This window comes from Lutra lutra, chromosome 2 (genome assembly GCF_902655055.1).
Source record: "Lutra lutra chromosome 2, mLutLut1.2, whole genome shotgun sequence".
In the NCBI taxonomy this organism is placed as follows: domain Eukaryota; kingdom Metazoa; phylum Chordata; class Mammalia; order Carnivora; family Mustelidae; genus Lutra; species Lutra lutra.
In genome coordinates, this window is record NC_062279.1 from 199,525,941 (window position 1) to 199,540,984 (window position 15,044).

The 15,044-nt window shown below is 38.8% G+C and overlaps 1 protein-coding gene across 1 annotated transcript in view; it reads left to right on the top strand.

Moving 5' to 3' along the window:
* The first annotated feature begins 3,864 nt into the window (after window positions 1-3,864).
* Window positions 3,865-15,044, top strand: part of DCK (deoxycytidine kinase) — a 28,112-nt gene continuing 16,932 nt past the window's right edge. Inside the window, exons 1-2 of the mRNA XM_047719483.1 lie at window positions 3,865-4,212; window positions 9,259-9,374. Of these exons, the coding sequence (XP_047575439.1) occupies window positions 4,122-4,212; window positions 9,259-9,374 (207 nt within the window). The 5' untranslated portion in view covers window positions 3,865-4,121. The remainder of the gene's footprint in view (window positions 4,213-9,258; window positions 9,375-15,044) is intronic.

Here is a 15,044-nt window from a genome sequence, read left to right on the forward strand (position 1 = left end):
CATTATTTAGAGATATATATGTTTAGAGGCATTTTGTGTTTGGACCGTCAAGTCACCACAGTTGCCCAGTGTCACTAATTGATATTTATAGAAAAGATAGGAGAAGAAGAAATACTAGTCCATACTGGTAAGATTTGTGCCTGTATACTTTAATGAAAACACCTTGTTATTTTGCACGTATAGTATCTACAAAGCATCCATTGTGTATAAAGAAATAAACACATACCCGTGTAAAAATGAACTATATTTTGATAATTAGGTTCACTTGCCTCTACTGTACTAAATTTAAGTAGTTAATTCTTCAGTATATAATATTATTTTGGAATGATGCATTTTGGTATCAAGTTTTAAATATTCCTTTAAGTAACCATGTTTAATAAATGTTAAACTCCTGTGTTAAATAGCCTATTGAGTACAGTATCACATTTTCTTGATGACCTAGCATGCAGCATAATATATTTTCCTTTGATAAAGAGCTATATAGGATCCATGGCTCCCTGTTCATGCCCTTCTAGCAAGTTATTATGCTGTTGCACTTCAGACTTGCTAGAAGTACCCTGACTCCCCACTCTTGATTTTATGATGGCTTCTGCATTCGTATGTTTCTAGGCAATAATGATGGTTGCAAGGAGTAATTTATAACCAAGCTTATTAAGTCAATAAATACCATTTTACAGAAGTTGTTAGGTTGGTGTATACAAATGCATGGGCTGTAATCACTACTTATCAATATTCAGGGACTTTTTTTTTCCCCCTTTGTTCTCATTTTCTGAGTTGCTTTAGAGTTTTCTTAATAAACCTATATGTCAATATCCTGTCTTTAGTTATACCAGCATTCCCACAGAAGAAAAGGAATTCCCAAATTGAAGGAGTTCTAAAATTTCTGGCAAAGAAGGGTGAAAATGGTAGCATGGTCACAACTGGCTGGGTGTTCCGACACCCTGTCTTTTATCTGCAATTCCAGAATCTGAAAAGCTTGGAAAACTGCAAGTATTTTCTTGAATTTGGTGCAAACTTAACCCAATCTGGAGTTACTAGTTTTCAATCCCACTTAATGTGAAATCTGTGTTTCACTGCAAATTATCTGTGTATTTAATTTAACACCTCTGCAGGAGGGTGAGGGATGGTTACATACATATGTACTACACGACTGTATGTTTCTAAAATCCAAAAATTTTTGCATTCTGAAACATCTAGCTGCAAGGGTTTCAGATAAGGAGTTGTTGATAAAAATCAAGAGTTTTTTTTTTTTTTTTAAAGATATTATTTATTTTAGAGAAAGCCGTGTGAGCACAGGGAGGAACAGAGGAGGAAAGAATCTCAAGCAGACTCTGACCGAAGCCCAGAGCTCAGTGCAGGGTTTGATATCACAACTCTGAGATCAGGGCCCTGAGATCACAACCTGAGCTGAAACTATGAGTTTGGCGCTTAACTGACTTAATCACCCAGGCACCCCCAAAATCAAGGATATTTTTTATTTTTATTTATTTATTTTTATTTATTTATTTATTTTTTTAAGATTTTATTTATTTATTTGTCAGAGAGAGAGAGAGGGAGAGAGAGCAAGCACAGGCAGACAGAATGGCAGGCAGAGGCAGAGGGAGAAGCAGGCTCCCTGATGAGCAAGGAGCCCGATGTGGGACTCGATCCCACGACGCTGGGATCATGACCTGAGCCGAAGGCAGCTGCTTAACCAACTGAGCCACCCAGGCGTCCCAAGGATATTTTTTAAAAGTGCTTTTCTCTTACCTCTTTCTTGCATTATCCAAAGGTTATTTAGGAAAATAGTAAGTTATGCTGAATCTGATGCCAAGAAAGCTAGGTTTCCCTCTTTCCCCCATCTACTTCGTGTTTTTAAGGAACACTTTTAAGCTTTGAAGAACTCAAGTTCTCACAGCCCAGAATCTGGCAGAGCTGGAATCTGAACCCAGTCTTTAATTTTCCACTGCTTAAACCTCTCAATCTCAGCATTATACTACTTTTCTTTTGTGGAAATCACACTTGGGTATTCCTACTTCTCAACTCTAAACGTCTTTATCAGATCCATATGGAATTTCTTTTCTTCTACTTTCCTCTTGTTTGAAGGTCTCCCTCACCCTGCCTAACTCTAAGTACAGCCAGTATCTTTACCATTTCATGGGTTTTTGAAGCTTGGGTGTGGAATATAACACTCCATGGATTCTGGGGCTTCCTTGCCATCCCTGATGACAAGTGTTGAGGCTTTTTCATTTCAGTGATCCTGCGCGTAATCACTGGGGGGATAAATGAAAGTAATAAACATAATAACAGCAAAATAATTACAGGGATGTTAACAAAGAATGATTTTTGCTGTTTTTATTCTAGAGTTCCCCATGAATTCACATTTTAATTTCTGCCTTCTATTTCTTAGAATGGATTCACTGTTTACACCCCTTCTGACTCTACCGTTAAGACACATTTCATGTCTTGGTATTTGAAAGGTAGAGTAACAGAGTAATAGGGCCTTTGGTTTCTATAGACCATTTAACTCATGAATGGTTCTTCATTCAAGGAACCATTCTAGACTGGGTAGTGAGTTTCGCAGATCTTTACCAAGATTAAAAATGAATTCTGGTTGTTTCTACACTGCATCTGTTCCCAGCTAGATCAGTCTTTTAGCAGAGTTCATGGCACATAGGTGTGCATTCAAAAATTAGCATTTGTTAGCTATGTGCTAGGTGTAGGGCATGCAAAATTAAGCTGTCCATAGTCATGTGTACAGAAACCTACCCAGTGTGGTAACTTCTACATAGCATTGTAGGGGCAGAAAATTTTTCTTCTACCCTTCTAAGTTCTTTGCCTGGTCTAATAATCGTATGGACACAAGACAGATTCATAGGAGGAAACCAAATTTCATTATGTGTGTATATATATAGGAGCTACATACAAAGTAGTGACCAAAATAGGTCATTTAATCTTTTAGACAAACAATAAATTAGTGAGAACTGACAAGACAAATGGGGTTTGGATTTGGGGTAATAAATTGGTGAAGTAGCAAGGTTTGTTAATAGGCCTTCTGGCCCTGAATTCCCCATCTGGTGATAAGGAGGCCTTCTACTCTCCTGGTACAGGGAGGATACCTTTCACATAGATTCATCTCCTGCTTTTAGTGGGGACAAAGGAGGGGCAGAGTGTCCTTGTCCTTTATTTTGAAATAATGTCATAGTGCATATTTTGGGGTGGCATATTCTCTTTCAACATAAATGGGACTCGGAGAGTGGTTTGACATCAGGAAAAGTTTGCTGTGGAGTGGTGTCTGACTGCATACATTCCTGTGTCAGATCCACTCACTGCTTTTGATATTTCGAACGAGTAGCTTCTCAGTGCCTGCTTCCTCACTGATAAATCAGGCTAATGGTGGGATTTCCTGCACTGGACACTAACTGCGAGTTAATTCAAGAACAGCTCTCGCAACAGTGCCTGGCACGCATCAACAGTGCCGTACATCTCCTTAGGGCTGGGGTGCCAGCGGCACTTTAGCATGACGGCTGTCCTCCAGGCTGACGACACAGGGGAAGCCGTGTGATTTCTGCACCGCACACTGCTTCCCAGCCAGCTGTGTTCCAGACGCTCTATCTCCACAGGCCCCACTGGAAAGGCCAGTTCTTCAAAGTGGAGGCCGGCCCACTCATGGTGATGAAGGCGGGTGGCGCCGCCTGCCCTCGCTCAGCGTCTATCTTCGGCGGCCACCCCCGGTCCCACAGGTCTCAGGAGCCTCCATCCCGACTCCGGCAAGAGGCGCGCCATTGCGAGCGCCGCCCCGCCCCGTGCCCCCGCGTGACCCGACGTGCCGGGCGCGCACGCAGGGGCCCCGCCCGCGGCGTCCAAGGCCTGGGGACCGCGGGAGGCTCCGCCAGCTCGGGAGAGGGAGGGGGCGTGGCTTCCCGGCAGGGCGGGTGGCCGCGCCTCAGTCCCGCCCCCATCCGCAGCTGCCTCCGCGCGCCAAAATCAAACCCCAGGACCCGCCGGCTGGAGAACCTGCTGCGGCGGGAGCTCAGCTTGCGCGTCAGGTCACGTTCGGCAGTGGCGCGAGCCCCAGCGCGCGCACCTGTGGCCACTTCCCAGCCCTCCCTGCTTGCGCTCCGGGCCGCCGCGAGACCAGAATGGCCACCCCGCCGAAGAGGAGCTGCCCGTCTCCCGCGACCGGCTCTGAGGGGACCCGCATCAAGAAAATTGCCATCGAAGGCAACATCGGTAAGGAGCCTCGGGAAATGTTCCCAAAGCAGGGGGAGCCGCGGCGGCGGCGGCAGCGACAGCCGCCTTTCCCTGCATCTCTGCTGCTCCTCAGTGAGGGCCTTCTTCCAGCCCGGCTGTGTGGATGCGGACGCGGCCTCGAATTCCCTTCGCTCCGAAATCCTTTTGCCCCGCCTTGTCTAGCTTCTGCCGGGTCCCCGGGAGTTGGCGGCGGCCTCGGGGCCACGGGCCGTGCGCGCCAGAGCGTTCGGGCCTCGTGAAGGTGCACTTTGGGCCAGTTTCCTCCCCTTGTTGGGATTGCGCAAAGGGAAGGGCTCTTCTTGGTTTTGTTTTTGTATTGGGTGTGTGTGTGTGTGTTCTTGAGGTGTGATTTATGTACATTAAATTATCCTTTTTTAGGTGTCCTCTTCAATGAGGTATGACACACACATAATGCTGTTTCACTGTCTTCATGATCAAGGTTCAGTACATGTTTGTCACCTCAGAAAGTTCCCTGGCGCTCTTTCGCAGTCAGCAACCTCTGCACCCCTACCCCTTGGCAATCACTGATTGGGTTTCTGTCCCGCTAAGTGTTGCCTTTTTCCAGACTGCCATAGAGATGGAATCAGAGTACGTAGCCTCTTGTCGTCTCGCTTCTTTTATTTAGCACGATGCTGCTTTTATTTTAGCGCATTGTTTGTATCTGTAGTTCTCTTTCATTGCCGAGTAGTATTCCAGTGCATGGGGGTACCACAGTTTCTCTCTCCCCAGCTGTAAACATTTGGATGGTTTCAGTTGTAACGGTTATGGATAAAATGGCTCTAAACATTCCAGTACAAGGGAAGAGACTAGGAAAGGGTTTTTTTAAATGATCTTAATATCATGACGTCCCTCACTCTTGGCCCCCACATCCAAGTAAACATTGGCTTATGATTGAAAGACCCACATGTTTCTATTCCTAACCCAGATGAGGGCAGAATATACCATGCATGTCAATTTGCAAGATACATCTGAACTTACATTTTTCTGTGTTTCCTACAACAGGAAACCTATGCCTGGCACTTCCTGTTCTGATAGAATTTTTTTGGCTCCAAGTTGGGTACTGGTCATTCATGCATACAGCAAATGTTTTTTTAATTCTTAACTGCATTCAAAACTCTTGTACTTCTTTAAAAAGATGGGGCAAATGCTCTAGCAGCATTCCAAGGAGTAGAAAATAGCTGAGCACACTCTTAAAGAGGAGATCTTGTTGCATTGCTCCAGTATTCAGGCACCAGTGGAAAAGAGCCTTATAATAGACTCTCATTACCTCTTAGGATAAGTTCTTTGAAGTTGAATGTTTACTAGTAGGGTTCCCCATAGCTACATATTGGATAAAGATGAACATATGTAAAGAAGGAAGTGGTTGAACAAAGCCATTTCAAAAGTCAATTTAAATGAACAACCTTTAGATCAATACCACGATGAGTTAATCCCCTTCCATTTCTTAAATGCAATTAAGCAACATATCTAGAAAGTTACTACTCCCCAAGCATCTTTAATCTTCCCAGCACCTGAAATAATTTCCTAATATTTCACCCCATCTCCAGTTTCTCTTACCAGCTCCAGAGCAGACTTTCTGTATACAAATCTAATTGTGTTATCCCCTACTTAAAATTCTCTAATTTCTCCATTACCTACACTGGAAGGACTTGCAAACTGGCAAACTGGTGTCTTGCATTTGCACAATAGTGGCCCACATAGATTTGGGGGAAAAAAAGAAATTAATGAATTGCTAGCATTTAAAAATTTCGAGATTTCTTTTGAACATCTAGATTCTTGGCATTTCTTAAAATATCTGAAGATCTGGTAAAACTGGTCCTGTGTTTCTATTAGATAACAATTTGCTATTTAGATGGATTATGTTCCTTACCACTCACTGTTTTCCTGACACTGAGGCTTTGTCAGTTGCTGTTAATGTGCTAGCACTGTTGTTTCTGTCCCTTCCACCTTATTTGCAAGACCCAAATAAGTATAAATATACAAATTGCTAATATGTGTGTGGAAGATTATTTTGTGATTCCTAGAATTTGAACTTCAACTGGTCATTTTAGTTTTATACTCATGTAACTTCTCACGCTCTTTGTTACTAAAATAGACACTTGTGTTAGATTTCTGGAGGCCTTACCTGCTTCTTCTCATCTTAATAGTTTGTATAGATGATTTTTGGCATCATAATACCTGCTTGGCATTAGTAATTCTCTTAGGTCCCATGGCTTTTTAAAGTTTTAACATCAGTGTCTTTGATCCTTGTTCTCCTTTGCTTTCATAGAGTATTAATTTATAATTGGCTTACTTTCTAGCTCCCTACTTTCCCCCCAAAGTTAAGGAATTAGATATTAATCTGATTGGAGTGACAGGTCATTATTGTTACTCTGCTTGAACTAAAGAATGATTTTAAAGAATAAATGTTTTTGCTCTTAAAATCTTAGAGTATGACCACATGAAATTTTCTGTTTGTAGGCATGTCAGAAGAAAGCTGAATGTTCTAGCTTTGAATGCTTTCAGGCTCTGGCTGATGCATGATTTTTTAATGTGTTCCTTGGATTCTCTTTCTTTTTTTTTTTTAATTAAAAAAAATCATTTATTTATTTTTTAATTTATTTTAAAGATTTTACTCATTTATTTGACAGAGAGATCATAAGCAGACAGAGCAACAGGCAGAGAGAGGGGGAAGCAGGCTCCCTGTGAACGCAGGGCTCTATCCCAGGACCCTGAGATTATGACCCGAGCCAAAGGCAGAGGCTCAACCCACTGAGCCACCCAGACGCCCCTTCTTCTTCTTCTTCTTCTTCTTCTTCTTCTTCTTCTTCTTCTTCTTCTTTTTAAGGTTTTATTTATTTATCTGTTAGAGAAAGAGAAAGGGAGAGCACAAGAAGAGGGAGCAGGAGGCAGAGGAAGGAGCAGACTTCCCGCTGAGCAAGGAGCCCAATGTGGGACTCCATCCCAGGATCCCAGTGGGACTCAATCCCTGGATCCTGGGCTCATGACCTGAGCCAAAGGCAGATGCTTAACTGGCTGAGCCACCCAGATGTCCCGATTGGATTCTCTTTCTGAACATCATGTTTTCCTTTCCTTCCTCCATCTAGTTCAGTGAATGTCCAGTGATCATTTATATGCTTCTGCTTACCATACTAAATGCTCCATTTGAAATCTGTTGTCACCAATCTTTTTTCCCATGATTAAATCTAATGGTCATCTAGTTTATCCTTAAAACTGTTTCCCCTTTCCTGTGGTGATAATATAATATGACTTTGTTCTTTGTTCTATGTTACCTTCTTATTGTCTCCCTTCCTTCCATCCCTGTTTTTGCTCTATGTGTGATCTTCTAAAAAAAAAAAAAAAAAAAAAAAGAATTTATTTATTTGAGAGAGGGACTGAAGGGTGGGGCAGAAGGAGAGAATCTTCAAGCAGACTCCCAGCTGAGCTTGGATCCTGACACGGCGCTTCATTTCATGACTCATGAGATCATGACCTGAGCCAAAACCAAGAGTCAGAAACTCAACCAACTGAGCTATCAGCTATCCAGGTGTCCGTCTATGTGTGATCTTTTAAAGTTCTTCTGTTTTTTCTTATTTCCTATTGCTTGTATAATGTCCTAGATTTGAATATAGTATTCAAGTCAAAAGTAAGTTCTTTTTGCCCTCTTTGGATCCAGTTTATAAGGATGTGGAACCTTTCCTTTTAAGCTTGCAGAAGCTGCTTTTTTATATTTTAATCCGTGTGTGTATTTTTATATACATATGGAGAGAAAAAGAGAGAGAGCACATTATGCTGACCAGAGATGTCTAATATAACCACATTTGCTGACTTCAGATAGGAAGGGTGTGGTGGTCATTAGGAGTGTTGCTACACACTGTTGAATTCTAGGTCAAGACTTTTCCCTACTGTTAAATGGAATGTATTTCCAAGTAATATTAAAATAGTGAATTAATATGTTCTGATTATATGTGAACTATTTCCCTATAGGTGTCTCAGAAGCTAGTGAATGATCAGGGAGAAGCAAAGTACATACAGCTTTTTTTTAAAGGGTTGGATAAGTGCACAGAACTGTGAAAGTGAAGCAGAGAAAACATGGCTATTCTTTATAAGGGTCTTTATAAAAATGTTTTTATAATTTCTGTTGGGTACTATGGCTTAATGTTGTGTAGTTATACAGTTAGTGTCATATAATCATACTGATTCTCATTGTAAAACTCTGGATATTGGATACATCTTTATATTGATTTATAGTTCATTTGGCTGTTTCTAAGTTGGTTTTAGATGGGAAGGATTTAAGTTTGTAAACTGAGAGAATAGAGCCAGTAGACAGAAAAATTTTGAAAAGGCAAGAGCCTATAATGATTGTCACTATAGTCATAGCTTGTTTATCACAACAGTTTCCATAAAGAGGGCATTATTATTTCCATTGTATTATGAAGAAACAGGCTCAGAGAGATTCAATGACTTGCCCAAGATCACATATTTAATTTTTTTTTTTAAAGATTTATTTATTTATTTGACAGACAGAGATCACAAGTAGGCAGAGAGAGAAGGAGAGGGGAGCAGGCTCCCTGCTGAGCACAGAGCCTGATGCGGGGCTCGATCCCAGGACCCTGGGATCATGACCTGAGCGGAAGGCAGAGGCTCTAACCCACTGAGCCACCCAGGCGCCCAGAGCACATATTTAATTAAATGGAAAAATAGCCTTAACCATTTCCCACAGTTATCTCTAATTACTAAGGAAAGTGAGGCTAGGACTAGGGTTTTTTTTTTTTCTGCTTTAACACCTTGCCTACAGTTTCACCAGGTTTTAAATTCTTCTGTTCCGTAGCCTTGATAAGCTAAAAACAGTAACAAATGTGTCTAATACAAGTGGTAGGGATCCTTTTAGTTTTTATTAAAACAAATCTAAAGAGAAAGTTTAAGAAATTGGATATTTTTGTTTTTTTGTATTTTTGCTGGTATAAATTTTGAAAAAGTTGATTTTGACTTTTTTTTTTTTTTTTCTAAGTCTCCTTCTTCAATTTTCTTTTCCTCTCACAACAGCTTCAGGGAAGACAACATTCGTGAATATCCTTAAACAGGTCTGTGAGGATTGGGAAGTGGTTCCTGAACCTGTTGCCAGGTGGTGCAGTGTTCAGAATGCTCAAGGAGATTGTGAGGTATGAAAACGAAATTAGCTAAAAAAAATAAATTCCTTTTGCTTTAGAGGACCCGTGGTATTTAACCTCTTGGGTTTTGTTTTTTTTTCCCCCTAATAAAATTTTCAAATCTAGCTGTAAGTCTGTATCTTCATCTTCATACATGGATGTGTGTGTGTGTGGGTGTATAAACATTCATTGAGCTCTGCACTCAAGATTTATGTACTCATTGCATCTAAGTAGAATTTTAAGAGTTTTTAAAAATTAATTAAAAAGTTAAAAATATCTCATTGCAAATTAAATTCCTTGAATAGATTTTACATTTTGTTTAAAAACTAGTGAACAGGAAAACAAAGACCAAAAAACCATCTGGTAACTTAATTTTATTAGTTTACCTTTTTTTGTTTTTAAGATTTATTTATTTGAAAGAGAGAGACCGAGAGAGCATGAGTGGGGAGGTGAGGGAGAAGCAGGCTCCCTGCTGAGCAAGAACTGTGCGCCACCCCCCACCCCCGCCCCCGCCTCACTGCCCACCGTGTGGGGCTCCATTCCAGGTCCTGGGATCCTGACCTGATCCCAAGGCAGACACTTCACCAACTGAACCACCCAGGCATCCCTATTAGTTTACTTTTTGAGCCTTTTGTGTTAGTGAGAAGATTTATCTTCTTATTTCTTTGTACTTTTCATCCTTGCCAGACTTCCACCCTGGGCACCGTGGACACAAAGGTTAATTTCCTAGCACTTTCCATTCTACATTGCAAAAAATTTTCATTTTTTATAACAATATGTTTTATTGTATGTATAGAAAGGAAAGAGATCTGATGGCTAAGACCTTGAAATTGAAAGCAGCATAGCAGAAATCTTCAAAATGGAAATGTGTTCTATAAACTTACTTTGTTAGAATAGAGGAAGAGAGATTTAACAAAAATGTCTGTTTTTTCAAGTTTAGCTGTTGGTATAAAGGGATCTGGGAATAATAATTGAGTATTTAAAATGTAAACAAAAAATATTTCTCACACTGATTTGTCAAGCATAGTTAACTTTAGGGGTGCAGCTTAGTACACTCTGATACTTAGAATAACCTAGGATTAAATCTTGAAGGGATTTCTTTTCCATATGTACTCCATTTTCTTAAGAAATTGATATTTCAGACTGGTCTGTGGGGAAAGGCAAGATTAGCCTTAAGTAGAATTTTAAAGTGGGTAAATTTATTTGCTTCTTTCCACATTTTTTTTTATGACACATGATATAACTATAGAAAAGTATAGGAAACTTATGTATAGTTTGAAGAACAATTGGAAAGCTAATCATCAGCCAGGTAAAGAAACAGAATTTTACTGATATTCTAGAAGTCCCTGTTTGTCCTTAGGTCATAGTATCTCTTTCTTGGGTAATTCTGCTAGGAGTAATCAATCCCATAAGATAAATTTTGCAATAATACTTCTGCTTTCTAAAAATAATTTGACCATATGTGAACATATCTCTGAGAAATATAATTTAGTTCTGTGTTTTTGAATGTTATATAAATGAAATCAACTGTTTGCAATCTTTTTCCTCTTGCTTTTTTTGTTTAAGTCTATAAAATTTGTCAATATTGTTGCATACATTTGCAGTTTGTGCATTTTCATTGCCATATAATATTCAGTTGTGTTCATATATCACTACCTGTCTGTTCTATACTTTTGATAAATTTTTGAGTGATTTCTAGTTTAGTTTCTATAAAAACAGCCCAGTTATGAACATGAATCCTGGTGTACACATAAAAGAGTTTCTCTGGGAATAAGAAGTAAAATCCCTGGTTGGTGGGCTATTTGTATGATGCCTGTTTTCCAAAGTGGTTATTATCCAGCTTCCTAATTTTTGTCATTCTGTTGGGTGTTTAATATCTTTTATGTTTTTTTAGTTTGTGTTTTTTTTTTTTTATTGCTAATGAGATTGTGCTCCATTATTTAATTTATTTGCCATTTGGATTTCTTTTGTGGAGTCCCTATTCAGGTCCCGTTGTCATTTTCCTTTGAGTCTTCTGTCTTTCCTCCACTCTGCCTTTTTATCTCCCAAAATATGTCTTGTGGCCTTTTTCACTGAAGTGCCCTGCTCAGGTGTGCTTACTGTTAGAAATGAGAGACCTGTATTCTAAAAACACCTCTTTCCTCCTCATTTCTGGAGTAAACTATCAGTCTAGTTATTCTCAGGTGTTAGGTAGGAAGTAGAACAAATTAAACCAGTGAGAAATACAGAAGGGATTTTTTCATTGAGAGAATGTTAAACTAAATTGGATTAGTTGACTTCCATTTAAGGCCCTAGAATGTTTTAGTGTCATAAGCTTCTAACTCATATTAAATATATACAACTGGTTCTTTGGCACATCAAAGGCACATCTCTGCCTATCAGTATACCTGTAATTAATTTGGGGTGCAGAAACTGATCTATAAAAACCAAAATGCTGAAACATTTAATTTGTAGAGAGAAATGTAATTATCAGATTAACTGAATTAGGTCAACGTATTCTCTGTGGAGACCCATAATTCTCAACCAGTGGAAGGAACTCATAGAATCTCAGAGTTTTAGGGTATTTTATAAAAATGACAAACAGTCCCTTGGGAATTTTAATCTGTGGAATGCTCTTGGGTAAAAATGACTGCCTTAGTGAATCACTGTTAGTGTTGGGTTTATATTGACCCCTTTAGTTATGTTGGAAAGGAGAGGTTGAAAACATTGCATTACTATATATGAGAAGACAAATGTATAATAAGCGGATTGTCTATTAAGGTTAGAATCAGAGCCCAGGAGAATTAGTTATATTGTCTTAATGACTGGTGTCATCAGACTGTGACAGATTGATGCATCTGTCTCTATTTTAAGACTCTTGGTCTCACAGATCCGATACTCTTGTTTATGGGTAGGGGCATTTTCTTCCCATGTACTGGAGTCAAAATTACAAATTGATCCCTGTAACTACCATATGGATGAACCGATATGTTCATTATACAGTTTACTGTAATCTAGTCATGTCTCCATGGTATTAAAATTTGATACCTTTAATTGGTGCACATTCTTAGAGAATAGTTTTATTTGTGAGCCTATATTGGGGTCTGTTTATGTTGTTAGTCCTCTGCACTTCTAGGTGGAATTTCAGGCAGTGTGGATGGTATTTTGGGGATAAGGTTGTGGAGTGTGAGGGGGGTGGTGGGTGGGTTCTTGTGTATCTTTGGATATTTTCTTCTTATTCCATACCTCCACTACACGCAAGAAAAGGTATTTTCTTCCTCTATCCTTGAGCTCTCTTCCCCAGACTCATTTCTGATTGTTTCCTTGACATTATAATGTGAATCACCCACAGTCCAAATCTCAGTTTTCTTAGAAGGGTATTAGTAGTGAGAAGTAGACGGTCTTCAGACCCAACCCTGGCAAGGCCAGTCCTACTTTGGATGTTCTTCATTTAATCACACTTCTTGGCAGTTGCTGTAGAATTGGAAGAGTTGGGTTGTTGGTTTGTTGGTACCTTTGATCTCTTAACCTAGTCTGTAACTTAATTTGCACCTGCATCCTTTGCTTGTGTTTTGTTTTTTAGCCGTTTAATTTTTTTTTACCCGCCACCTAGTGGCTGAAATGTTGCTCTACTATTGATAAGCTGCACCAATTTTAGCAAAATAATGAGGCTGAGTACCTAAAAAGATTCTATTGCCTTCCCTCCTTTCCCTCCCAGGGTAAGATTATCTTTAAAGGTGCCGCCCAAAAGATTGCCAATCTTTGAATTGAAGGTTTGTTTCAAATAGTCCTTTATTTGGTGGTTTATATTATTATTGAGGCCCAAAGTTTTGACTTAATTGCTTCCTTTTAGCTTATTTTTGAGATGGACAAATTCTTAGGAACATATCTCTGCTCTGTCTTGTTTTTCTTATCCAGCTGAAGTCTAAGGAGATCTTTGTTATTAATTGTGTTTTATTTACTTCTATTGAACACTTTTTACTACTAAGAAGCTACTGGAAATTAGAACTATGATAAAGGAGGGATAAAATATACTTGTTTTTCAAATAACAGCATTTTGATAAGTCATTCTTGAAAATCAATTAAGAATGCTTGATAAAGTACTTCTACCTATACCTTCTGAAATCACTTGATAACTTTTGTTGGCTATTTTATGATTATCTTGTTCGGTAGATTCTGATCTTTTTTATTGAACTTAATTCAACTCTTGCATTGTTTACAAAGGTTAGATTGGAATTAAAAGATAAATGATTTTGTATCTTTACTCAATATTACTGGTTTTCACTTATCTTGACAATAATTTGTGCTTTCTGCAAAATAATCAAGTATTCTATCATGATGTATGTTATAGAATTACAGATATAAATGACAGAAACAGAGTAAAACTTATCTGTTATCCCACAACCTTACATGTATCTTATGTATAGTTGAGATAGTAATTTACTATATCTAATATGGGCGGGAGAGGAGACATAATTTTTAAGAATAGTATACGTGTTCATTGTTTGAAGTTAAGAAAATATAGATTACCAAAGGAAGAAAATAAGACTTGCCTACAATCTTATTACCTAGAGAAGACTACAGATCTTACTTGGTACGACAATATACACTTTTGTGCTTTGTTCCCCCGCCCATAATGTTTATATCAAAGGTAATTAAAAATGTCACTCTGTAAATGATTTCTAATGGCAGCCTAACTTACTGTGTGCATGTACCAGTACTTACATATACAAATGCCTAATTATAGTGCAACAATAGCCTATTTGCTTAGTCATGTGATAAACATCTTTGTGGTTAAATCTGTATTCTGGGTTATTTAAGACAAATTTCCAAAAGTGAGGTTAAGTGGCCCAAGAATACAGATTTTTAAAAATAAATATAGCTAAGCTGCATTCTAGAGATATTCTTTTTTAAAAAATATTTATTTCTTTGAGAGAGAGAGTGAGAGAGAGAGAGCATGATAGGGGAAAAGGTCAGAGGGAGAAGCCCACTCCCCATGGAGCTGGGAGTCTGACGTGGGACTGGATCCCGGGACTCCAGGATCATGACCTGATTCCAAGGCAGTTGCTCAACCAACTGAGCCACCCAGGTACCCTATTCTTTCAACTTTTACATAATATAATTTGACCCTGAGGTATTCACATTTTTTTAATCTGGGTCCTTTTCAGAGGGGAAAAAACTGATAAAATTACACTCAAGTTGGTAAAGATGATACACAGTGTCTTTTTGGATAAATTTTAATATGCATTTTATGTAGTCAGAGTTGCTACAAAAAACCCAGCAATTTGTAGTCTCCAAAACCTCATGAATAGAATCAAAAGAAAACATTTTGTATGGGCTCTTAGATTACCCTGAAAAACTGGAAAATGATATCCTGGCTTTACTGTTAATTTTCTAATTTGGTGTAAACTCAGACAACTAACATGTTGAGAGCTGTAAAATTGTACTGCAGATTTTTGATTTAGTTTTAATTTAACCGTTTATATTTTTAGAGCACTACCTATTATTTTTATAATTGGGTGATGAGTCAGTATTGGTTCTCTAAGTTATTTTCATGTAGTAGACTTTGGAATTACTTTGGGCAAGAGTATGAGAGTGTTGGAAAAGCCAAATAAAAGGAGATGTGTAGTCTTTTTTTTGTGTTAATATTTTCATTGTGGTAAAAACATATCATAAATTTTACCCTCTTAACCATTTTTAAAT